This window comes from Symphalangus syndactylus, chromosome 6 (genome assembly GCF_028878055.3).
Source record: "Symphalangus syndactylus isolate Jambi chromosome 6, NHGRI_mSymSyn1-v2.1_pri, whole genome shotgun sequence".
Taxonomy (NCBI): Eukaryota; Metazoa; Chordata; class Mammalia; order Primates; family Hylobatidae; genus Symphalangus; species Symphalangus syndactylus.
In genome coordinates, this window is record NC_072428.2 from 44605077 (window position 1) to 44632300 (window position 27224).

The window sequence follows — 27224 nt, forward strand, 5'->3', positions numbered from 1 at the left end:
GTGATGTCTCTTGCACAACTTTTTCTAACTTGAGTTTTAAGTATATTTTTTGTTGCTATGTAAATATATTTTTAAATTGTTTTCAAATTGTTTGTTGGAGTGTAAAAAAAGCAACTGATTTTTCATATATGATTAATAATATAACCAGCAATTTGTTAAACTACCTTATCAATTATAATAAATTGACACTTATTTGGAGTTCTCTAAATATCATCTGATCGTAATGACAGTTTGATTTTTTTTTTTTTTTTTTTTTGAGATGAAGTCTCGCTCTTGTCCCCCAGGCTGGAGTGCAATGGTGCGATCTTGGCTCACTACAACCTTCGCCTCCCGAGTTCAAGCAATTCTCCTGCCTCAGCCTCCCGAGTAGCTGGGACTACAGGCTCCTGCCACCATGCCTGGCTAATTTTTGTACTTTTAATAGAGACGGGATTTCACCATTTTGACCAGGCTGGTCTCGAACTCCTTATCTCAGGTGATCTGCTCGCCTCGGCCTCCCAAAGTGCTGGGATTACAGGCGTGAGCCACTGCGCCCAGCTGACAGTTTGATTTTATCTTTTTTTTTTTTTTTAAAGTATATTTAAGGAAGATTGTTATCCAAACTGAAATAAAAAGGAGCAGAAAAAGAAATTGAGTTTAAATTATCTGGAAATTCTTCTTACATGTAGGATTTACTGTTCTCTGACACTATTAGATAATATATAATTTAAGTAAAATAAATCATCATTATTATTTTTTAGAGAAAGGATCTCATTCTTTTACCCAGGCTGGAGTGCAGTGGTATGATCATAGCTCACTGCAGCCTTGAACTCCTGGGCACAAGGGATCCTCCCACTTCAGCCTCCCGAGGAGCTACATGCCTCTACGCCCTCCAGTTTTTAAAACTTTTGTGTAGACATAGGGTCTCACTGTGTTGCCAAGACTGCTCTCCAACTTCAGGCCTCAAGTGATCCTCTTGCCTTCGTCTCCCAATTCTTAAGTAAAGTCTATTATTCATTAATTTATTAAATAATTATATGGTACTACAGTAGGCTCTGAGGTTTTTATTGTGAGTAAAACTCAGAGATCCATCTCTGCCCTCCTAGAGTCAATAGACTAAGGTTGTTTTCCACTTAGTAGTCAGGTGAGAGATGAAGACAGGTTGTAGTAGAGATGTGGATATATTTGTGATGTAATTAGTCATTAAAATCAGTAGAGCCTGGTCATGGATTGGAAATGAGGCACAAAGGAGAAGGAACTGTCAAGAATAACTTCTGGACTTCTGGTTTGCACAACTGAAGGGAGATGTTGTAATTTATCGAGATTGGAACATTGAAAAAGGATCAGATTTGGAGGGGTAGGGAGGAGAGGAATGATTTTGGTTTTGCTATTTTGATTTTGAGTTGCTCTTGAGTCATATGAGGAGGGATAGTAGCAGGCAATTGGATATACTGGTCTGGACTTTGGAGGAGAAACCTGATTGGAATCATCTGTTTATACAGAGTAATTGATGGTTTGGATGTAGATGAAATTGGCTAGGCCTGGGGAGAGCAGATTAAGAAGAGGAGAGAGAGTTGGATGGAATCTTGAGCTTCAATTCTGATTGGCCAGGTAGAAGAGGATAGGTTGGTAGTGGGAAGAGGCAAGAGGAAGGATCCAGGAGAGCATACTGTCCTAGAAGGTAAAATAATTGAAAGTTTTGAGAAAGAAGAGAAAGTTAATGTTCAAAGCTGCCGGAAGGTTACATAAGGTGAGGACTGAGAAATGTCGTTGGATTCAACTACATTGTGGTAATTGGCAACATTATTGAGCGCTATTTTGGAGAGGATTATTATGGTTGAAGAGTGAGTGAGAAGTGAGAAATGTTTTGAAAATGTATTAGAAAATAAATGAATCTGTATTGTATTTTGGTTTTAGAATACACATCACAAATAAGAATGTTACTAAGGCTTATGGTAAGTTTTATTGAGCACAACCTTAAAATGCTGGATCAACCTATTTAGTAGTTGCTGGAGACCCTGCAATGAAATTAGGGTAGCATGGTGAGGATTTGGCATGCCTGTCAAACTACTTGGGGACATGGAGTCTTAAACCCTGTATTCTGGAGTCTGTCATCTCTCTCATCATGCTTGCAGATGCCTAGATAAGACAGCCTATGCACAGTGAGAATTATTAGCAAATACCTAGACACAGTGGGTTTGGGCCATGTTAGGAGAGTGATTATATTGGTCTCTGGAAATACATCATGCGACATCAGTTTATTCATTGGCACCTGCTGAAGCTGTTTTATCTGGAATCATTTGAGTACTTTGTACTTTTGTGCATCTGCCGTTTGTCTTGAAACTAAGTTTATACAAGTCCTTTGATGACAAATTCCACTGCTCTCTGAGGAAGGGCTCTGGGCCCGCTGCAAATGCAAGCTGTCCCAAGCTTTGGTCTCTGGCTCTGTCAGAAGAAGCAGATTGTCGACCATCTCCCAGCTGCTTCTTGCCACTTGCAACTTGTGCTTTCTACAGAAATCACTCTGTTCTGAACAAGCCAGTCACCTCACTATTGTGAGAGGTTTGTGTGCCTGCTGAATATTTTAGTTACCATCTGGCTGCTCGTGATGCGCAGAGAACATACTTATGGGCCAATAATGTCCTGGACCAGTGTATATCAACCCTGAAAAGGTCACTTGCTTCTCCCCTTGCCTGGCACGCATCCGCAGTCCCTCACACAGGGCCCTTGCTATTTATCTGAGGCTCTAGGAATGGGAGATGTAAGGCAGTGGAGGGAGCTTTTTGCCCTTTTTACCCAGGCATCAAGGTGGTCACCAGGTGTTTTCCTAAGAAGAGGGGCATTTCAGCATCCAGCTCCTTCTCTTGCCTTCCTGAAACTCATATATGAGTTTTTAGGGAAGCACCTTCCACGAGTCTGAGGAAATCTGTGACTATTTCTGCCATCAGTAGGGGCTAAAGAAATCGCCATTCCTTTGCCCCTACTTCACCAACCAGATTCTCTCTTTTGAAAGGGAGGAATTTAATAGCACTTTTCCTTGTTCAGAGGACAATATCTAGTTAAGGCTTGAAAGTGCTTCTAACAATCTCCTTTGCAGGTGCAAATAATTCCAAGAGGCCTCTCCCTTTTTGCATCTTAATTCCCTCATTGAAGATAGATGTCCCTTATCAGCTACTCAGGAGGGAGGCGGTAAACAGAAAGAGTACTGGACTTGGGAGTGCTCTATTCTTTTTACTCATCAATGCTTGTCACTAGATACAGTTTGCTCATCTATCAATTGGGCATATTACTAATTTACCTTGTAAGGTTACTTTGAAAATCAAGACGTGTGAACAGTGCTTCATGGATTGCCTGTGTACTGGCATGCCCAGTTTCTATTGTATAGGAAACTGATAATGCTTTAAGTAATAAAACATTTAAAAATACGTATGTAACCCCTAGGCCACATATATATGCTGTATAATATGTATAATTGTGGACTGAGAATAAAAAATGCTATATGTTAAGTCCTATTAAAACTAACATTTGTTGAATGCTTACCACAACTTAGTGCCAAGTTCTACAAATTTCATTTCATAATCGTCACAACAACCCTATAAGGAAGATGCTACATTTTACAGATGAGGAAATTGAGATCCAAGAACTTAACTAACTTGCCCAGACTCACAAAATCAGTAAATAGCAGACCCAGAATTCGAACCCAAGTCTTTTTGGTTACATGTGTGCAACCTCAGGGCTCTACTGCTTTGCTCTTCAACATATTTTATCTCCTACATGACATCCTTTTAAAGAAAAGGAAGCCAAACTCTTATAAAATATTTCACTGCATCTGAATAAGCAGACAACCCTATAAAAATACTATGTAAGGCCAGGCATGGTGGCTCATGCCTGTCATCCCAGTACTTTGGGAGGCCGAGGTGGGAAGATCATTCAAGTCCAGGAGTTCATGACCAGTCTGGGCAATATAGCAAGACTTCATCTCTACAGAAGATTTTAAAAGATTAGCAGGGCATGGTGGTGTGTGCCTGTAGTCCCAGCTACTTGTAGGGGTGAGGCGGGAGGATCGCTTTCAGGCTGCAGTGAGATATGATGGCACCATTGCACTCCAGCCTGGGCAACAATTTGAAATCCTGTCTAGAGAAGAAAAAAAGTTATGTACAAATACATGAAACCAAACAATGGCTCTGAGTGAGGAATAAAGTGGTGGCTGATAACATCCCTGTTCTCACTACATGGTGAAAATGGTTATATACCTTGATGATTTATTTTATGTTTCAATGGGAAACACTTCTCTGGGCAGCATAAGTAGCTCAAGAATCTTGTATGTTGTGTGTGTATGTGTACATGTGTATCTGTTTCCTTTGGTGAAATCTTCTTCCCACAGTATTTTTCTCTTCTCTATGGCCATAAAGCATAAAGACTGGCCATTTTCCTGACAATGAGAATTGTCATTACGAATGTCAAACGTTGAGTTGTGCTTGGTGTGATGTGCTCAAAGCCCATTGGTGTGTAAGGCTGGACTGGCTTATTTGCTAGGTGTGGATTATTATCCCTATTTTACAGGTGAACAAACAGGCTTAAAATAGTACAAGACTAGCTCAAGTCACAAAGCAGGATTGCAAGCAATGCAAAGCAGATTTCACTACAACCAGAAGAATCGCTTTTGAAATAAAAACAAATTCTAATTTCAAAAGCATTACATTAAGAAATATTTGTTGTAAAAATTCAGAATTACAGTTGAACATGATAAAAAGTTCAGAAGTTGGTCACTACCTCTTATCCTGGTTTTTCCAAGGAAAGCCTATGGTTAACAATTTCATATCTATCGCTCCTCAGATTATAATGTATATTTAAAACACCTGGACATTTTGTTAAAATGCAGATTCTGACTCAGTAGGTATGTGATGGGCTGGATCTACTGACTGTCTAATAAGCACTCAAATGATGCTGATGCCAGTGGTCCATGGACCATGCTATGAGTACAAGGTCATAGGGCAATGCGCATTTTTATTTTCATTGTTACTGCCAAATTACATTCCGAAGCAACTGTATCAATTACCAACAGAATATGGGAGTAGTACTTATTTCCCACGTTTTCTCCAACACTTGGAAATTTCCCTGTTAATTTTTTTTTCTCAATTTGATAGGTGAACTATGATATCTATGTTTTTAAAATGTATTTTTATTTTTTAATAAGCTTTTTCACTCTTTTATACGTTCATTGGTTATTTATACATTCTCTACTTGTCTGTTCATATTCTTGACTCATTTTTCCATTTGGGTATTCTCGCCCCTCTATTTTAGTGGCTTATATGAATTCTTTATATATTTTGGTTTTCAATCCTTGGTCTGTTAACTATCTTGCAAATATTTTCTTCTGTGTCTAAAGAAGAAATTTTTCCCCAGCAGCGTTGTCCAGTGACCGAATGGAAGTGAAGCTGTTCAGAAGTTGCATAACCACTTGCTAGGGAGGAATTTGGTACCTCCCTTGACTTCTTGTGCCTTCTTTCTCATATTAATAGAATATCTCAGAAAAGAGCTTATCCTATTGTATTATGATTGTTTATTTTTTGGCCTCATCCATTCAACAGTGATCTCTTTGAGGGCAGGGATAAGGGTCTGTGAGTCACCTCTGTATCGCCAGTACCCAGCTTTAGGTCTAGCACAGAGCAGGCACTCAGAAAATATTTAGTGGGTGAATCAATGGACAGAGGGTTAGATGGGTCTCGTTGCTGGATTCTGGCCAGGGTTTGCCCTGTAATTCAGCCAGGAGTTGTTTTGGATCCTTAAATAGGGTGACAGAAGAGGAGCAAGAGGACCCTTTGCCCCTAGTTAGAGCAAAGTGCCCTCTGGGTGGCTTGTCTTCCCTCTGTTCATTTGCATATTAGATACTCTGATGCTCAGAGACAGCAATAATGACAATAGCCAATACATGTAGTGCCTTTAGTGTGCTTTGTATACATTAATTCATCGAATTCTCACAACTTCTCCGTGAGGTAAGCAGTATCAGTATTATCTCCATGTACAGATGAAGAAACTGAGGCACAGTGTGGTTAAGGAATTTTCCCAAGATCATGCAGCTAATAAATGGCAGAACTGAGATATGAACCCAGCTGTCTGGCTCCATAATCTGTGCTCAAGAGAGAACATGAAAAACACTAGGCCTGGTACAAAGAAGGCACTAAACAAACGTTTCTCTCTTCATTTACCATCCCTCCCCGAGAAATGTACCTTTTTTGTTAATGATATCTCAGACCTGTAGCTTGGCAAAATCCAATCTTGGCCCTACTTTTCCTCTGTAGCTTTTATCTCTGAACCATACATCCATCCTTGCTGGAAGTGCCAACAATCCCTGTTCTCCTAGGAACCTGGCAACCCCAGTTCCCATGCAGCCAGCACAGGGATTGAGGCTTTCCATGATCCGGGCCTGTTTTTATCCTTTAGCCCCCCAAGTCCTGACACTCTGGCCCCAAGGCTTTGCATGGTGCTGCCATCTGGAAGGTACAGATGACCACTGACAACCCTCTCTGAAGAGTGAACGGCCATTGGCCAAGACTGGTTCACTATTCCTCTTTAAACTTCAGGTCAGGGTACCCTATGCAGAATGTAATCAGTTGGTGGCTGAATTCCATTAGTGACTGGCCTTCTCTAACTCTAGTATCAAAGATATTTTGAATGAAGGCTTAGTGTTGGGGGAGTCACAGTGTGGTGGTACTTATGGGTAGAAGTCCTATTTAGCTCGCCCTCAGTCACATCAAGAGAAGAGCTGCCTTCCCAATGTAAAAGATGGGTGAAATCCAGAGGCTGTAGTAGATAAGCCCTATCAAGAATCTTCAGCCCCATTGTATATGCCTCAAGGCACTCACTCTGCTCTTGTGGCAGGAGTTAAAGGAGACCCTAGATTCTAACTCTCAGGATAAGTTTGAAGAACTACGTTGTACTGGAGTCTCTGCTAGGCCTGCTTACACCTATTATCTGATTAACTCCTCACAGTGATCCCCAGCAGAAGGCAGGATTTATTTAAAGTAAAGGAGAGGAAACACTTAGGAGTTAGATAAATGACCGAACTTGAGAATCAGAAACATCCTTACAATCCAAGGATGATTTTTAGCAGCTTCCTGAGCTCAGAAAAGAGGCCCGTATTGACACAATGAAACTCAGATTGGATCTACCTATCTGGAGCAGAATGGGCGGAGTCTAGGACAGCTGGTCATTTACACAAAACCTCAGGAGCACAACCACTACTTGTAGGATTGGATGTATGGTAACTGAATTCAGGACTAAAGGTATGAATTGCTACCCAGGTATTGTTTATGAGGGAACTTGCAAAGGGACTTTTTTCTGACCTGTGACTGCGAAATCTTTGTGAGCAAAGCCTTTATGCCCCCTCTCACTTCCTTTGTTTGTAACCAAGGGATTAGGGGTCTTGAGTGGAAAGTTGAAGGTACTGGGGGTGACCAGTACCTGGAAGAAACCAGCCTTTCATTTTGAATATTTTATCAACCTATGCAGATCATTGTACTACTGGTGGTGAAGACAGACATTATGAATAGAAAGCCAATGTGCTGGAGCCCAGCTAGCCATGATGAGATGATCCCCTTGGTGCTCATAGCTTTAGTTCCTGTTAGCTTCCATTAGGGGAGAGAGGGCTGATACTGGTAGGTAGAGAAACCAAGTATTGCTAAACAGCAGGATGATGGAGGTCACGGAGCTGAGCTCTGGCCTGGAAAGGGAGTGACCATATCTGGAAGGAAACTCACATGATCCTAACCACTCACTATGTGTCCTGCACTAATTAAAGCCCTTTCTGGAACATTCTCTCAGTTATTTTTCACAACCCGTCCTCAGTAAGGTATTGTCTACCTACATTTGATACATGGGAGAAATTGAGCCCTACTGACTTTTTGAAATGTGTCAGGCTCTCATAACTAATACATGGTGGATCTGGGATTAGAACCCTGGAGTCTGCCTGCACCTCCAGAGAAAATTCTTTGAACTGGTCAACTCAAACCTGTGTCTTTTCAGAGAGGAGAACCTGCTCAGCATTCTTCTTTTGTTGTGTTCATTCCCTCTACAGTTACACATTATCTTAGAGGATAAGCTGTACAAAATTTAAGATCACACAATTCACTTTGTTTTCTTCTTGACCCTCATTTTTTTAAAATTGGGATTTAATTTTTTTCCATTAAGAATGTGAAAAGAATGAGTATTGCCTCCTCTTTCTAGTCCTGTGGTGGTTTAGGAAGATCCCAAGAAGGGCTGAACTTCCAGGACTCCTCTTGGGAGAGGGGGCAGAACAGAAGGAAAGATTACACCTTAGCCTGTACTCAAGGGCATTGCTTTTAAGTCTGTCCAACCGGAAGAAATTTCAGATCCTTTCCTTGTGAGCTGGATTATACCTCTGGAAGAGAAAAAAGGGAGAGAGAAGTTTTACTCCTTCCTGAAGGCAGATTTCTCGACCTTGATTTTTTCAGAAATTGTGTACATTCTCTCCTCTCATGTATGTATCTCCTACATACCATACACACGATTCTTCTCCCCCTCCTATACCCCAGCCCACCCCAACCACACCCAACCACACCCACTGTTCTCTCTTCCAGCTATGGATCAAGGGAAATCTTCCAGGGTCCCTAGTTGGTATCTGTTTTCATAGCATCTTTGGGGAAGTTTTGTAAGCAAAGCATTGGTAGAAGGGCCCTTTCTTTGGTTTTGTGCTCTCCCTCTTTTGTGGGGCCAGTTATTTGAATCCAGAAGCTATCCCAGGATGGAGCTGCCCTGAGTATTTCTGTGGCTGGTTGGAAGGCTGGCACACAACAAAGTGGGCATGCAGCAGGCTGCCTCCCTGGCTTAGGCCAAAAAAATAGAGCAGCTCAGAGATGGAAAAGAGGCGGGAAATCTGTGTTGTAAAAAGTCTTTGTTTAAAGGAATTCTGTTCAGGTGCTGAGAACGGGGTGTTCAGCAGAAAAGGATAATATGAGTAAACATTGGCACTAAGAACAAACACAGCAGTATCACTCTTTGCGTCTGGCCTCCTCCTGTGCTCAGTCACAGGTCTCTCCCACCGCCCTCTCTGATAACAATCACAAACAACATGTAGAAGGGCTTTACAGTTCAGAGAGACCTTAATTCCCCCCAGCGGCATTTCCTTGCAGGGTTTCCTTATGCACTGGATGACCCTGGTCCCACATGAATGAAAACTGGGCTTAAAGGACACATCCATGTCCTGGGAGCTGTATAGACTTAAAGAAAAACCTAGATAGGGGCAAAAATTGGGGCAGGAGGTGGGGGTGGGGAAGAAGCAGTAGAGAGAGTCATCTAATAGGTCACCAGTGTTGCTTCTGGGAGGTTCCCGGAGGGTTGGCTCCTTTCAGCCAGGTTTAGGGCCAGGTCTGGACACACTCAGGAGGCCGGTGGCTGAAGGGCAGAGGGGAGGGTGGAGGCCCAAGTGGGGCCAAGGAAGGAGTGGATGCCCTTGGGGCTGGCACTTCCTTGGCTTCTCAGCGTCCTGGCAACCAAGAAAAGATTCCAGGAGTCGACGGGTGGCACCAATGCGAGAAGCCCCGGCGGATGAAAGAAGCTGACCCGTGCGACCCCCAAAAAACCAGGAGATTCCTGCCCAAGAGCAAGAGATGGAATTCCCATAACGGAGGAAGCTGCCGACCTAAGGGCTGGGACTGGCAGCGCGCCCTCTCCGGGAGCTTCAGGTCTGGGGCAGCCTGTGCAGGCGCGGGTGGAGGCCCGGGCGCGTCCCTGGGGGCGGGAGCCAGGGGCGGCCAGCAGGTGGGGCCTGGGGGCTGGACTCCGCCCCCCGCTCCCGCCCCGTTGGTCCGCTGCAGCCCAGCACCGGCCCCTCTCCCGAGCCGGAGCGCGATTGGTGGCGGCGCTTGTCGCTCGGAGGGGGCCGGGCCGCTCTGCTTCGCGGCTCTCCCCGCCGCCGCTGCCGCTGCCGCGGTTCTCCTAGCAGCGCGGGCCGGTCGGACCGCCAAGGCAGCCGGCGCTGGCGATGGGAAGCGGCGTGGCCGCCGACACAGGCAGTGGCAAAGTTTCCCAGACGTACACATCTGAACGCGCAGCTGCCGGCTACCCGTGACCCCTCTAGGAAGGGCTCAGGGATTTTTTAATTTGGAAAAAAATCCACCTGGTTTCCTTTGTCAAGGTCTCTCCGGGTGGCCAGCGGCAGGAGCTGCAAACTTGGGCACGGCGGCTTCACTGTCAGCGGACCGGGCTTTGGAGAACCTCGGGACTCAGGTGCTGAGGTGCCCAGCGGCTCCGGACGTGCTACGCGGTGTGAGCGCGGGGGAGTTCGGGGCGCACGACAAGGAAGGGCCCCCGGGAGCTCTATATGGAGGAAGGAGCCCAGAATGGTGTGCACCAGGAAGACCAAAACTTTGGTGTCCACTTGCGTGATCCTGAGCGGCATGACTAACATCATCTGCCTGCTCTACGTGGGCTGGGTCACCAACTATATCGCCAGCGTGTATGTGCGGGGGCAGGAGCCGGCGCCGGACAAGAAGCTGGAGGAAGACAAAGGGGACACTCTGAAGATTATTGAGCGGCTGGACCACCTGGAGAATGTCATCAAGCAGCACATTCAAGGTACGGGCGCCCCGGAAACTTGGGTCGCCCATGAGGCCCGGGAGTGCCCCGCGCGGCGCGGGGTGCGCTGGGGCTGGTGCGCATCAACTCAGCCACGGCGGGGCTCTGGGGCCGCAGATGCGTGGTAGTCGTGGGGCCTGCGTGTGAGCTCCTGCCTGCGTGCGGGACCCTCTGTCTGCGGCCGTGCGCGCTTCCCCGGGGCACACGTGTGTGCGCAGGGCTGCACGAGCGGATGTGTGCAGCTAGCTGGCGGTATGGGGGCGCGCTGCGCACGTGTCCAAATGTGCGTGTGACTCTGGGCTGGTTGCTCGCGGGCTCTCGGGATCGCACACAAGTCCGGCTCAGAGTGTGTGTGCATGTGAATGTCTGTGTGTGTACAAGAGGGAACGCGCGGGCAAACGAGGTTTTTTGGCCACTGTTGGCGTCAGGCGAGATGCCCGCGCGGCGGCCCTGACTATTGGCAGTTAAGACCCGCGGGCTGCGGGACAAGCGAGGCTAGGAAAATTGCGTCGTCTCAGCCCCAGCCCCTGTCTTGCTGTGATCCCGTTGGTAGGCGATGGGGAATGCAAGGAGCCCTCTGTGGTTGGAGAGCCGCTTGAACCTATAGCAGTGCCTACCCCCACCACAGCCCGCGGGTCCAGGACCCTCTCCAGGAGCAGGTGTCAACGCCGGGAAGTAGCGCTAGAGTCTCTGTCCACTGTGGTGATGCCTCCGCCCAAGACTGGAAGAACACGCCCTGGGCTGCGCCTTCCCCGCGGAGCCGCCCGGGACCGGGTGAAGGCCGATCCCTGCTGTAGCTCCACTCTCAGGCCCTGGGAGCAGCCGGGGCTGAGCAGGCAGACCTACCAGGGTTGGGTCTGAAGTGTAAGGTTACGCTGGTTGGGTGCGCTCCAGACCAGTGCGGGGGTCCAAAGGGAGGGTGGGGGTTGCAGGGCGCTCTCCCGAGGCGACCTGGTCAATGAGCTGTGATGGGAGGGGATGGAGTTCCGGGCGCCAGGAGCACTGGTGCCCGGTGTGCGCGCACACACACACATGCTCACGTCCACACTTCTTCGCCTCCCCGCGCCTCCTGCTTTCTTTCAGGTGTGTGAGCTTCTTAAGGGCAGGGCCAAGCCTGGTTCCCCTGTAAACCTAGCAGGCCCAGTAGGCTCAGGGGCCAGCGCATGGCAGACGTTGGCAAAATCGAACTGAACTGAAAGCTTACCCCCGACCCAGGAGCACTCCCTTTTGTTTACACGTGGATGTCTGAATTCCAGTCCTTGCACCTGCTGCCCTTGCCAGAGTAGAGATAGCCCCTCCGTCTGAATTTGGTGTTTACCCAGGTGTCCAGAATAGTTCCTTCCCGGGAGGGGAAGGTTCAAGGAGGTTCAGGTGAGTGCAGGAGAGGCATCCACACCCATAGTGCTTCCTGACTAATGACTTCAAAACAAGCCCATGGCTTCGGCACCTTCCCAGAAAAGAGGGACATTAACAGCTTTTCTTCAGACCTGCCTCTGCCTCTCAACCTGGCACTGGGCTTGAAAACCAATTTACCTGTCTGTGGGTGCCAGTTGCTGTTATTTCCTACACGTCCTTTTCCATCCCATAGGTCTTCATTGACTATTAATCAGCAATAGAAGTACAGTGTTTCCCCCAGGGTGATTCAGAATGTTCCCCAGGAGACAAAAAGCCATGCCTTACTTTGACATTTCTAGTTTGCTGACAGATTTTGAGATTTTCATTCACAGATTCTGTGTGTGTGTATGTGTTCCTGGAAAATGATTCTCTTGTGCTTTTCTTTCTGGTCAGGCAGGAGGTGAGCAAGGTACTGCTTTGGGGATGCTTTCAGGGGATGCCATTAACCCCTGAGCCTGTCACGGAGTAGGTGCCTGTTATGTGGAATGTGGACCATGTCACATGATTTCTAAGGTTCGACATGGAAACAAGCATGATGTTGAAGTTGAAAGGAAGTATTGTGATTTTTCTCCCCAGAAACTTTATAACTATGTGTTGTTCAGGACTTTCAAATCTATACCTGAAAAATTGGAGAAGATAGGTTAAAAAAAAATAGGAGGCAGGGTCCCTAAAACACATGTTGTTCCACTTGTACACGTGCAACGACCGCTGTGCGTATTCAGAAATAACCACAATCTCAACAGAGGGCCAAAGCTGCAACCTACAGGAAGGTAGGGAAGGGTCAGTGACTTGGAAAGACTGGAAATGAGGCAGGCAAAGGCAGAGGTTACCAGGTTGGCTGTGCTATGATGGTGTAGCAATGACCAACAGCTCCCTTTGCCATGCTGGGGCCATCCTGAGCTGGGATTTAGGAAACAGAGGTAAAGGGCCTATAAAATTTGGGGCTGGTCAAGTGCAGCTCTCCGAAGGCAGAGGGTGGTAAAGGACAATAAGATCAAGCTCTTGTGCTTGATGGTACAAGCTGTTTATGTGTAACCCACTGTCAAGTTCCCTGTAGTCAGCATAGCCCTTTGAACAATCCAGTTTACTTTGCTGAACTGGAGGGAATAAGGGGTAATAATTATAAGAGCTAAAATAACATAGCACCTAGGATGTGTCAGGCCCTATTCTAAACACTTTACATATATTGACTTATTTAATCTTCACAACCTTATGAAGCAGGTAATGTTCGCTCCATTTTACAGATATGGAAACTGAGGCAGGGAGAGGGTGTATGATTTGTCCAGGGGTCACACACTGGTATATGGTAGTTTAGGGATGTAAGCTCAGCTAGTGTGGCTTCAGAAATCTAAGTTCTTACCCACGTACTAAACTGTCTCCCAGGAGGGCCCCAGGGTCCCTTGGAGTCTGTTGACGATGGTGGAAGTGGGTGTCAGAGGAAGAGACCTCAGAGGATGGCTGAGGCGTGAGGGAGTCAGCAGCCTTCCCACTTGGAAACGCCATAGATAAACTCAGGTTTTGCTTTGTTTCATGCCAAGAGGCAGAGGTTCCAGTCCTTTAACTAATGTTTACTGAACATGCAGGACAGTCCCTGGCACATTCTACAGAAAGTAGCTGTGGGGTGGAAGCGTGGATGAATGGATGAGTGCTGATGCCTATGGCCACATTGGTCATTAATGAGTGTTACCACTCTCCAAAAAAGATGTTTTGCTTTGGAGTCTTGTCCAGGCTCCTCTTTTCTTTAGAAGGAAAGTCTCCTGGAAGCTGCAAATGTCACAAAATGTTCTGCAGGATGTTCCATAGGACTTGCAATTAGAAGAGGCTTTGGAGCATCACCCCAGAGGTCTGTTCTAGTCATGACTGAAAAGTTTATTTTCGTCTTGGGAGTTGCAGTGATATTTCATTTTAATTTGTTTTCTGATTGAATGATTTAATTAGATGGTGCTTGGGAATCTCTTGGGAATGTAAATTGCAGTTTTGAGAAGTTTTTTGACCAAATAGACTTTAAATGAGAGGGTGGATAACTTATGAGTTTTTTTAAAAAGCATCCTGGGGGTTTAGAAACACAAAGTAAGTGTTAGTAAGGGTCAGGTTCCCTCCATCTTAGGAGTAGAAAGATCTGATGGCTTGACATGGTGAGGCGGATGAAGCAAGAATTTGTTAAAGGAGTTCTCCATGTTGGAGAGTGCAGGAAATGGAAATGTTGATTCAGTTCTTATTTTGGAAGTTCAGTAAAAATAAATATAGCTTTCTTCTTTTCTTAGTAGCTTTCTGAATATGGAAAAGAATGTGCCAATGTTTAAGAAAATATTTAAAAATGCATAAAATTGCCCATAATTCATTCTACCCTAAAAATCAGTTTGCATTTTGAGCATTTCCTTCCAGCTTTGTTCATTTGCTTCCATATTTCAAAATGAAGGTGTAGTCATGATTTACGTGTAATTTTATATTCTGCTTTGTTCACTTTCTTTTTGTTAACAAAGCACTATTTTTTCCATATTTGCTACATAGTTTATTGGTTCAACATTTATCTGTTGGAGACCTAATGTGTGCCAGGCACTGCACTGGGAAAGTGATTGGGGATTACAGTGGTGAACTGTACACTGAAGACACTCTACAAGAGTACGGGCACTCTTGGTCCCTGTCATAGTGGACTTGTTTTCAAAGGACAAAGAATCCCTCTTAGTCAACATGGTCAGGGCTTGAGTTAGTTAATAGAAAAATTGGTTAAAGAGTAGAGTACAACAAAATATTACATACATGCATTAAATATTTTCATTTTAATGTTATCCAAAATGTACATTTATTTGCTAGACTTTTGATATCAGGCCAAAGTTTTGTCTTTGGGATGCATCTGCCAATTAGTGTTCTGTTCATCTTCCTTGCACAAACCACTCCCATAATGTCCTGTTTCCAAAATTTGATTTCTAGTTCTGTTTTCTTTAAAATTCATTGGAAACTTAAAGGTGCTTATGAAGCAGTCTCAGTGTAGTAGCCTAAATTGTCACAATTTTTGTCTGATCTTTTGCAATGATTTCGCTCACATGTAATTTGATTGCTATTCTTTAACTGACTACCCTTTACAAAGCCTTTGCAAAGCACTTAGAACTTAATTTTCTTAGAAACAATGCTCATCTTTTTAGCAGTCGTATTTCATTGGTTTATATAATACGTGATTAGGTTATGCCGTTACAGTGACAAGTACAAATAGTGTAAATATGTTTGAGAACAAACCCAGTGGACCACTGGTAAGTGTACAACTCAACTATTTGCAGGAGCTGTGGGCAGTGGTACTAGAGACAAATAGGGTTTGTTACGGAGGGAGTGGCAAGCATAGTTAATCTGGAGAATTGATTAAATGGAGAGTTTCTAAAGAGAACTTTTACTGTATTTTTAATGACTGCATAGTATTTTGTCATCAGTATACCATTATTGATTCAACCACTTTCCTATGATTGGACATTTGTTTTGCTATTATAATTAGAGCAGAAATGAACATCTTCACCTCACTGTTTTTTGAATTATGTTTAAGGATGTCTTTCCAGAAGTGGGATTAGTACTGACTCAAAGAGTCTGAACATTTTTATGAAAGATTGTTTTTTCAAAAGGAAAGCCTTTCTTTACAGCCACCAACAGGGTATTATTGTACCAACGTCATGGAGCCTGGCCAGCATTGAGTGTTATCATTCAAATTTTTCCGAGTAAATGTAATCCCTGTCAAATGCTCTGTTCTTTTGATTTGTACTCCTTTGATTACTCTAGAACTTAATGTCCTCCCCTACCCCTGGTGTTTGTTTTATCTTGTGGGACTATTTGTGTCCTTGCTCATTGTTCTCTAAGACTATCAGTGTTTGGCCAGGCGTGGTGGCTCATGCCTATAATCCCAGCACTTTAGGAGGCCAAGGTGGGAGGATCACTTGAGCCCAGGAGTTCAAGACCAACCTGGACAACATAGTGAGACCCCCATCTCTACAAAGAAAAAAAAAAAGAAGAAGAAAAAAAGACTATCAGTATTTGTGATTTGTGTATTTTACAAATTTTTTTGATAAATAAATATTTTGCCTGTATTATATGTTACATACATAATTTTAGTTTTACATAGATGCCTTAGGGTAGTGGTTTTTGAACTGTGTCCCCAGGAGCCCTAAACTTGTAGAAGGTTTGATCTGGGGCCTGAGAATTAAAAGGGTTAAGTGGAGTCTCCCAGACTCTGCCTGTAGGTACTCCCTCCCCTCCCTGCAAACAACAAAACTCCACTGTCTTCTGTTTTCTATTTGGCATTCTATAAAATATTTCATTTTATAAAAAGGTTCTACTTCTTTAAAAAAAAAGTTGCAAATAACTGTTTCAGGAAAAGAGGAAAGATCAGACTGTTACATTTTTGTGAGGGATGATGGTGGTATAAACAATTCAGGAGAGTAAATAAATCTAAAAGGAAATTGAATTCCTGTGTGGTGTTCTTGTAACATCTATTTACCCTTCTGAATACCATGGTTAATAATGTATTACATTATGTGACTAATTTCTAAATCCATTATCTTACTTCATTGAGTCAAGATCATCCCAACAATGGAGAAATGGGTTATTAACTGCATTTTGTTTCCTGAAAGTTTATTAGTCATATTATGTGCATATTAATGTACACCAGGTCAGTAACAGCAGGTTGTTCACCATGACTACAAATCATTTACGGTCCCTAAGAATCAGCAAATGTCCTGGGCTTCGATGATTTTCCTGTCTCCTATAACTTATGGGTGCTACTTAGAATTGGTTCGTGTTCTTCTCATCTGATCTTTGACTTGGCAGCATTTGTGAAGAAGAGGATATGATGTTTGCTGAGTGCTTGGAGTTTATTTGAGGAAAGAGTGTCATTTAAATAGTAAAGCTACTTGTCCTCTGAAATGAACTGTTGCATGTGAAATTATATTAGTAACAGTGATTGACATTTTGAGAGAGTTCAATAGCAGGACTTAGGAGTTGAGCCTAATTACCTTTGTTAATAGTTCAGAACCACAGCTTTATGAGGAAGAAAAGCCTTGCCAAAGGACACAGCTTTTCCCCATGACCAAAGAATCTTCACTTTTAGCCAGAAGTGTGTAGGCTGTAAAATAAATGAATTCCACATTCTTTCCCACTCACTTGACATAAATTGTTATTTGCCCTTGATAAGTAGGTTGGTGGAGAATCTCAAGGAGAATTCAGAATGAAAAGTGTCAGAGAGCCACAGTCTGGTTTTGTCATTTATGAGGGCCTTGAAGGTCAGCTTTAGTCACCTGGGTTAGGCTGGCCTATGTTTTCCCAAAGGTACTTATGGGATTCAGAGTCACATACAGGGTTACTGGAGCGTCTTCATTACCATCGTATAGGATTTCTGACCTCACTTCACTTGAATAGCTGAATGTGCATGATATGCTTTGAATGTTTGTCCCTCCAAATCTCATGTTGAAATGTGGTCACCAGTGTTTGAGGTGGGATCTAGTGGGAGGTGTTTGTGTGAATGGCTTGGTGCTGTCTTCCTGGTAATGGATGAGTTCTGGCTGTATTTGTTCATGCAAGAGCTGGTTGTTTAAAGAGCCTAGCTCCTCCTCCTCCTCCTCCCCCTCCTCTTCTTCTTCTCTCTCTCTCTCACTATGTGACATACCTGCTTCCCTGTTACCTTCTGCCGTGATTGTAAGCTTCCTGAAGTCTCTCAGGAGCCTAGCAGATGCTGGACTTTGAACAGCTTGCAGAACTATGAGCCAAATTATAAATTTATAATTTTATAAATTACCAAGCCTCAGGAACTTCCTTATAGCAATGCAAAATGGACTAACACAAAGCTATTGTCTTGATTTGGGGCTTGAGGTTCTCCTTTGGTTTGTGGCAGAAAGCCAAGCTTGGCTTTTTGTTAGCTGGGTTCTAGCTAGGAGATGGGGACAGACAGGCTGCCCTGTGGAGAAGCACATTGCCGAGCAGTCCAGCTGGAGGTGATGTTACACAGAAAGTTCCTGGAGGAAAAACCTGGCTGTATGTGAGTGATAAATGTAACCAGAAGGCAGCGTGGTGGGCTTTGGGGAACGATGGAATTACGCATGAAGCTGAAGGGCAGAAGCCATACAGGTTGGATGACACTCAAGTCAGGAGCAAGAGGCAGAGTGGCTGAGGTCCACTGGTGGCTAAGCCACCTTCAACGAATGGTGGGCCATGCTGCTTATGCTGGCCTGGAATGTCTCTTGAAGGGTGGAGCTTCTGCCTTGGATTTGGCAGGGATGTGGTCATTTTATGGCTCCTACAACTGTTATTGAATCTCACTTGCCTTTGGGGTTAGAGTCAGCTCCATCTGTAATGCAATGCTTGAGCCCAGGGGTCCTTGATGTTTCCCCCTTCCTCACACATATGCCTACATACAGGGCATGTGCCCTAGGGCAGGGCTAGGAGGATGCACCTCCTAACACATTGCATTCATTCTTACTCCACCCTTTCTTTTCCTACTTGAGAAAGCCTATTAGTATGCAAGGGAATGTAACAACCTTGAAATCCCTTTAATTTATTAGAGTTAAAGCTAATCATTCATAAGCTTTGGTACTTAAATTATTGTTACTCACTAATTACCTCACAACTGTTCCACAGCACGGTATGTTGTGGCAGTGATTGGGAATGACTGCTGTTCTGGAATCTTCTCTGTGGATCTGTATACCTTTTATAGACCCCTGTTGTTCCAGTGCAGCCAACTGGAACTTTAAGCAAAAGGATTCCTGGTTATATGAACACTTAAGCTTTGGTGGTTTTTCTGACTACACGATTATGGATTAAAATATGTTGCTAGACAGTTCATCCCAGTGGGGATGCAGTTCTGAGATGTAGTTCTCTTTCACTGTCTGACATTCAATTTCAGTTTTGGGAAGGTTTATTTTTGGGAGATGAAGCTGTCCTTAATGATGCTAGTGGAAACCCCTGAGTGTCCAGCCACAATAAGCATTCAGTGGCTTCCCTTATGGAGCCACAGCTAAAATGGTTTTAGAGCCAACAGGCATACTTTGCTGGGCTACTTGCCATTGCCACCATCCTTTAAGAGCTCACAGAAATAGAGTGTTTGGGAAGATCCAGAGAAGTGGCATCTGCGCTCTTCACCTTGGGACAGGTGAGAACAATGAAAAATGATGCCTACAAAGGAGGCTTGTGGCCAGTTCCTTAGCATGAATAGGTTCATTCTACAAATGCGCTGAGTTTAAGTCTCAGAGCAGAGGTCCCTGATTAAGATTGTTGAGTGCTGCATCTTAACAAGCTCTGGTGCTTTGTTGGGCTTCGCCAGTCTGACTTGTGCATCCATCTCTGTCCCCTGGGAACTTGGAGTTAAAGGCCATTGAGATCCCAGAGGAGCGGGAAGGTAATTCAGGGACTCTGGCAAGACAGGATTCGAAGCTTGGCTTAATAAATGTTGTGCTAATGGCATCTGTGGATTTAGGAGAACAGTACCAAAATTGCTTAGGCCAATGGATATGAGGGTTAGAAAGCTAAGGAGAGATTTGAAGTGACAAATGAAAATCCTAGCCAAACCCTTATTTTAAGAGCAACAGGCATATAGAGAATTAAAGATTGATTGTATCAAGGGAATGGAGGAATAGAGCTACGGTACTCCAGTATGTCAGGGACTGGCCCAGGTGCTGCCCAGGCATGATTACTTATTTATTTATTTAAATGAACAAATAAAATTATAATTTTTAAAATTAGTGATTCCTTTCCATCTTCACAACATGGTAAGGTAGAGTTTTTAGAGGTAAGAAAATGAAGACTTAGAGAGTTTGTTCAAGGTGGGTCACAGGGCTGATGGGTGGTGGAGCCAAGAAGGGAAACTGGCTACAAAACCAATGCTCTCTACAGAATAGAAAGGAGGGTGAATGTTTCTCGTAGAGAGGAATGGGAGATCATCTTATCAAACATGGTGTTTGAGTGTAAGCTCAGAGGCCTCAGGTCAAGTGGGAGGCCAGGCAGGGGCTTGGTTTACATTTGTGTCCACAAGGAACCTGGAGGGTAGGGTGGGCAGCAGTAGAAGGCCCTGGTCTGGAAGGGTTAGGGAGCAGCCACCACAAAGCTGTGGACAGCCTTTTCTCCTAGGTCACTGTGGGGCCTCCAGGAACTGCTCCTGGTCAAAAAAGCAGAGTGTTCCAGCTGCAGACTAGAGCTCTTTCAGATTTATTGTGACTTTTGAGCACCCAAAATGTCGCAGGCACCGGGCTGAGTGCTTTCCTGTGCCCTGGCATAGTCACGTGTCTTTCAGGGTGACCAGCTTATCCTGATGTGCCTCACAGTTTCCCTGTTTTAAAACTGAAAGTCCCAGGTCCAGGGAAGCCCCCAATTCCCTGGGCAAACCTGGATGGTTGGTCATCTGAGGCTTCTCACAGTGGTGAATTCTATTCCGTGGTAACTCCTAGCGCCGGGGTAAAAATAGCATTTCTGATTGTGCCACATCCGGTCTTTGCTCTCTGCTCTTGAACGTTGACTTGTTTGAAGGTTACAAAGAAGGTGAGAGTCCACAGCCCCTTCCCCGTTTTCCTTGCCCACAAAGACTGTCTCCTCTCTTCTTTGTTATTCCTTCTGCTTTGGCATTCTCTGATTTTCAGCTGTCTGAGCCTCTCAGGATTTGGAAAGGAAGAAACAATTGCTGTAATGGAAAGCTCTAATAAAGTGGTTTGGGCACAAAACATCAGCAGCTGTTTATTTGCCCAAGACAGTAGGAGCCCATATTAATAACCTTGTGAGTTATATACTGCGAAGTTAAAAGTAAGCAAAAATCTTACTCGAGACCCACAAATGTAACTTTATTCCTTTATTGAACTAATCTCTCTTCCTGTTTATGCTGGTGACATTTTCTATTATCCAAGTGGAAGATCCTTTTTGGTCTTCCATTACAAATTTATTTAGCTGTGCCTTGGTTAGCATCCCAAGGCAGAGGGGTTTTCTGGTTTCTCTGTTGCAGGTATAATGCTTTGTGTTTATATGGTTCATGCCTCAAAGGATTTCAACAAGCGGGACAGGCTTTGTCTAATTAATCATCATATTTCCCTGATGGGAGAGAAGGAGCTGCAGAGGAAGGGAGGGTCTCGAGAAGGCTTCAGACCTGTCAGTTCATGGGCCTGGAGAAGTGAGTCTTTTAACATTTTGGTTTCTTCCACTTCTAAATCTCATTTTTAATAATGAATGGATCCCGTGATTTGCATTAGTTTCTAAGAGTAAATGGAGGAAGGTATAACATGTGGGAATTATGACATAGAATGTCCAACTCGATAATTGGGCCAGGCCTTTTATTTTATTTTATGAGAACCTGGGGATTTATATTAGAAGAAGAATCCAATGGAAAGTGCATAGAAGAGATCAATCAAGAATAGGAAAAAGAAACCAGTGAGGAAGGACTATAGAAAAATAGGTCTGAATTCATCTGGAGAAGAAATGGGAAGAGGAAGAGGATTAATGTTTGCTGAGCACCTGTGATGTGCTAAATACTTTACACCTGTCACCTCATCTTAACCGCATAGGCAAGCCTGTGGGATGGTGTTATTATCCCCATTTCACAGATGAAGAAATCGAGGCTCAGTGACTGTAATGAGCTTATCCCAGGTTCAGCAGCTAGTAAGAAAAGCCCATTACCACTCTTAAGCTCCTTAGTAAGGGACTAAGGGCCCTCTTGTTTTTCTGCTCCAATAATGTTGATCAAGAGAAAATAGGCTCAATCCTTTTTTTTAGCAGAAACGTTGAGACCGGAAGAAAACCTTTTGAGAGTTGTGAAGCCCTGAGGTGGGTTACCAAGTGATTATTTTGGCACCCCCCTTTCCTGGAGAGGCGGGAAGATGACTATGCCAGGAGCTGACCTGGGCTCAGCTCTCTGGAAGACTGAGAGAAATTCTAGGTATGGCATTTTGCAACCAGCTGCATCATTTTTCCCCCCAGGAGCAGGCTTAGCATCAACAAGATCATCTCCTCCACTCACTCAGGCCATAGCTTTATTTTGGGGGTCCTCTAGGCTCAGGGCATGGGGTGGGGTAGGGGATCATAAAAGGGGGACTGGTCTACACCAAGTCAATAGCAGACATGGCCAGGCCTTCCAGGAACTTCCCACTTAATTGAGGGAATGGAATATTTGGAGTTAAATGTATGAAATGGTGGGCCCCTAGCTATGTGGGCAGTTGTAGGAGGTGGACACCAAGGCTGGCATTGTTTATTGTGGTGTGGGAATGGGAGGAAATAAAACCACCATGAGGATTTGGGAGAAATCGCAGATGTGCTTCCAAGTTCCCACTCTCCTCAGTGTTAGCTGGAAGTTTGACAGTGGCCTGGGGTGTACTGCTGCCTTCTTTTGGTATGTGCTCAGATTCTTCCCTTCCTTCACTGAACAAGCATTTATTGAGCACCTGTGCTGGGGATGTATCAGTGGAATCAGGGCAAAAATACTAGGGACTGCAATTAAACGAGGAGGTGGTCAGGGGCTCTGCTATAAGCAAAGACTTGAAGAAGGTGAGGTGTGCGCCATGTGTATTTTAGAGGAAGAGAGTGCCAGGTAGAGGGAACAGCCAGTGCAAAGCCCCTGTGGCAGGAGTGTGCCTGAAGTGTTTGAGAAACAGTGGCCAGTGTGGCTAGAGCAGGGTGATGGTGGGAAAAGGGGGTAGGGGAAGAAGCCAGAGAGGGGCTGGTTAGGAAGCTGGTTGTGCAGCCTCAAAGGCCACTGCAGATGGAATGCTCTGGAAGGACTGGGGAGCTACCAGAGGGGGTGAGCAGAGAGGCATCAATGCAGGCTGTTCTGTGGCTGCTTTCTGGGTTCCTCTCTTGGGCTCGGCATTGTGCCAGGTATGGTGGGAAATGATAAAACACATGCGACATGCTCCTTTTCTTTGAAGAGCTCATAATTGGGCTGAGAAGACAAAACAAGAAGCAGTTAAGGATCTTTTGCAAGCTAACTCATGTAATGAGGGTTAAAACTGAATTCCAGAAGAGCGAATTGTCAGAATAGACTTCATGGAGGAATAGGGACTAATGATATATCTTTGAAGAATGAGGAGGACTTAAGGGAGTGGAGTAAGAAAGATTTGGAGAGGGCAAGTTTAGTTATGAAATAAAACCAACAATTACTTTCAAGAGCGAAGCCTGAGTGTGTCAGCGAGTGTGGTGGAAAAGAGTGTGCAGGCAGTCACGAGAATCAGTGCTGCTATTTACAGTTTGGGTGACCTTGGGCAAGTCTCTTCACTTGCAGTGCCTCAGTTTCCCCAAGCATAGAAATGAAGATAATCGGCCAGGTGCTGTGGCTCACGCCTGTATTCCCAGTACTTTGGGAGGCCGAGGCGGGCGGATCATGAGGTCAGGAGTTTGAGACCAACCTGACCAACATGGTGAAATCCTGTCTCTACTAAAAAAATACAAAAATTAGCTGGGCCTGGTGGCAGGCACCTGTAATCCTGGCTACTCAGGAGGCTGAGGCAGGAGAATTGCTTGAACCTGGGAGGCGGAGGTTGCAGTGAGCCGAGATTGCGCCATTGTACTCAAGCCTGGGTAACAGAGCAAGACTCTGTCTCAAAAAAAAAGAGACAGGCAAACACCCCCACCCTGTGTATCAGGTAGGAGCTACCGGGGACAACATGTTCCCTTTTTCAGTCTTCCTTCATTCCCTCTTTCCTTCATCCTTGTTGAAGCTCACATAGAAAATACGGTCAGGAATATATTTTCTGGTTGTAATACCTAGTATATCAGATTTAGCCCCATTTCATTGCAATTAGTTGGGACTTTCCCACATAAGTCAAGCCTGGGATGGTCATAAGTTAGGCTCCAGGGGAGCCCAGACTAACGCTGGTCACATCTCAGCTGAGACATGTTGGAAGATCTGCTCCAGGGCATCTTGGTGTCACTGACCGCTGCTCTGAAGTTCTGAGCCCTCCAGACTGGGGGCCTGCCCTTGTTTGTGGAGAAATATTTGTTTTGTAAAACCTTTATAGATTTGCTTTGTAAAACCTTTTGTAGAAACTTGGCATTGCAGTGGGCAGCAGACAATGCCAGGAATGTGCTGTGTTGGTTGAAACCTTGGGTGGTGGAAGAGTCATATAGGGTGTCCGATTACCTGGTGGGTTAGTCTCATTTCCTAGCTCCTTGGTGGAGAGTGTCTTCTTGAGGAGAGATTTTTCCCTTTCTTCTAACTCAACTTTCAAACCAGATTGAAGCCACATCAGCCTATCTTCCTGCCAGGATGAATTTGATTTAACTCAAAGCAATGTGACTTATAATTTCAATTGTAGGCAGGAAGGTGTGATTTAAGACAATTGTCAGGAAGATTCAATTTAATCTTTTCTTTCTTCCCCCTCTACAAAATGTGCATTTTGTTGCATGATATAATTTTGATATACATTCTTTACAATTCAGAGATAGATGTAGTTCACATTGGGAAGGTACATTCTATACTTTTTTATAGCACTTATCTATTTAAAGTGTTTTTAAAAAAGATTTCTTTCTAATGATAGCAGAAAACTGAGGGATGGTTTTGCTTCTTTCCTAGAGAGAATTGTAGCAAGTCATTCTGAAACTTCCCAGGCAATAAACTATTTCTTGATTAACAGGGGTTATTTTCGTCACTCGTTAAGATACTTGTCTTAATGAAACAATAAAAATAATTATTTACCAAAATGGAACAATTGTGAGTTTTGCTTATTTTTCAACAAGAGCCAGCTGTTTTTAGCAAAATAGGCATAAGTATTTTTGAGTTTGTAATTACTTTAGAAACACAGAAAGTATGCATTGATTTTTGTAAATAGATAATTAAATGTCTTCTTTCACTCTGGTCAATAGTGGAAACTTCTAGTGTTGTGGTGCGCAGCTCAGCGCGGTTGCTTTCTCTTTCCTCATATATCAGCAAAGAAGGGTAAACCTTCCTACTTTTGCAGTTCTCACATCATATCCCACTGGTGAAGGCTCTTGTCTGAAGGCTCTCTAGTTAGAATCAGAACATGTTAGAGTTGCAAATAACATCAGCATCCTCACCCTCAAACTGTTTGCTGAAGGATCCAAGACCCAATGCAACTTGATGACTACCCTGAGGACCCTCTACTGGGTCCTGGAGGCCCTGGATAGGGTCTAGGGATCCTGACTTGAAGTCTAGACAGTTTTCCTCTACATCCAGTTACTTCCCTCAACTTCAGGAGAAACGTGTGCACCAGGAAGGAAAATCCTTACTTGTTTGTTCTCAGATGAAACGAGGTGCTTATGGGACAAAGAGGTAGGCAGCTTTTCAGGGTCTCCCTTGGATGGGGTCTCCTCTCCCCGGCCTGCTGACCAGAGCCTGACTTCGGGTCCAACAGCTCCTAGTGATGCTGCCTACGTATCTGGGAACAGAGCATCTTCTCAGCCCCTCAAACCAGAGTGATGATTCGGATAGAGGAGAGGCAGATATTTTATGTCAAGGAGAGGAAAAAAGAGAAAATTCACATTTATCAGCCATGAACCAGACGTTTAGCACTGTTTAATCCACTTCATATTATTTAATACTTAAAATAAGGCTGTGAGATAATTAGCCCCATTTTACAGATGAGAAAAATCATACTGTCCTGTAATTATTAGTCCGCTTTTCTCGTTAGACTGTGGGTTACTTAAAGGTGGAGACTGGGTCCTGTTTTTCCTGTTTTCCAGTTTGTCACACAGTGCCAGGTATACAGTAGGGGCTAGGTAGGAGTTTGTTGAGTGAACACATGAATAAATAAACCAGCTGCCTAAAACCTCTCAGTAAGAGGTGGTGCTAGGATTCACATCCAGACCTCTGGCTTTAAGGCTGTTTGGAAGGGAAGCCCAGGGACAGAAGAGCTGGTTTTCATTCTGGCTTTGGGGATGGCTTCTGAGAGGCTGTTCTATGCTATGCTTTTTGGGTCAGGGACAGGAACGCTCTTGCTTCTGGGGTCTCTCTCATAGCACCTCATAGCTGACACTACTGTGTCAAGATTTAATCCAAGGGAAGCTGAAGCTCAGTGGTGTGTGTGTGTGCGCACATGAGCGTGTGTGCAGTGTGCTTTCCGCACTGAGCTCTCCCAGGGATCAGCTGGTGAGAGAAGCCTGAAGCCTTCAAGGGACCCCCGATGTCTTCATTTTAATAAAGCTGTCACTTGTGGTCACTTTCAAACTAAAACAATCTAGTGGGTGCAGAAGGTAAAAAGTAAACTGCACGAAAAGCGGAGAATAATGCCAGAAAAGATGCAGGTAAGCAGGACATTTCTGCTTCAAGAGGAGACAGCATTGAAGTCATTTTAACTGACATCTGAAGAGTCACTAGAAAGGAGAAAGCATAGCTTCATTTCCAAGAAAGGAAACAGAGTGCTTGGGACCCCAGAGGTAAAGGGAAGTTGGCCTCTGGCTTTCCCTCTGAAGCAGAAACAGAGGGCCTCCTGTTCACCCCGAGGCGTGTGAGAACCTCAGAATGGACTCCACCACCTGTGTCTTCAGGGTGGCAGTGGCTGGTGGTCTGGCAAGTTAGGACTTGCTGTTTCGCATCAGGAGAGAGGTGTCAGGAAAGCTCTACAGTGAGGAGAGGGAGCTGAGAGAGGGCAACCCCGAGGTCAGAAGAGGGTGTTTCTTGCTTGCCTGTGGAAATCCCTCGAGGAGATGGCCCAGGCGTCAAGCTGGGCAGCCTGGAACTCCAAGTTATCTGCTGGCCACCTGGGGAATTGCCCACCCATGGGTGTGGGTCTGAGTTTGGCACTGCAGGCCCTTCTCCACTTTCCCCAGGCAGGAAACGGACACAGTAAAAGTTCCTCCTCAGACTCTGCGTGTTGGGACAGCACAGGCTATTAGCCGGAGCCTCAGACAACTATGATTTTTCTTTTCCTATTATTCTCTGATATTTTCAATTTGAAAAGAGTCATTTAGGCAGTAGGGTGGAAGAGGGCATAATAGACATAGGGGAAAAATTGAAAATGTCATTTAAAAAGGACTATTCCATTCTTTTTTTTACCACGGCAGACAGATGGCTGTCTCACCTTTTGCTCACGGCTGGGAGCAATAGACAGTGGGTCAACTGAGGAGAGCAGTGATTTTATTTTCCTTTTCATTTCAAACAGATTGTGTAGGCTTTGGGGTGTGGGGGACCAGTGGAATGAAGCTATGGGCTGGGAAACTAATTATGCCTCCCTGCATGGCTGAGCTAGTTAATACCAAACTGTCATTGAGGCTGATTCTTCCCTGGGGCAGAAAAGCTTCCCAAATTCCTAATCTCTTTCTCTTTGCCTTTTGGGTTTTGCCAGTTTGAGAAAACAGGA

At 44.6% G+C, this 27224-nt stretch overlaps 1 protein-coding gene across 2 annotated transcripts in view; it reads left to right on the forward strand.

Annotated features, from left to right (window-relative positions):
- Positions 1-9846: 9846 nt before the first annotated feature.
- The window catches only part of GALNT18 (polypeptide N-acetylgalactosaminyltransferase 18), a 351559-nt gene continuing 334181 nt past the window's right edge, over positions 9847-27224 (forward strand). Inside the window, exon 1 of one of the 2 annotated variants that reach the window (XM_055282415.2) lies at positions 9847-10575. In XM_055282415.2, coding sequence (XP_055138390.1) covers positions 10341-10575 — 235 coding nt within the window. In that variant the 5' untranslated portion in view covers positions 9847-10340. The remainder of the gene's footprint in view (positions 10576-27224) is intronic. The other variant, XM_055282416.2, reaches the window with a different exon arrangement.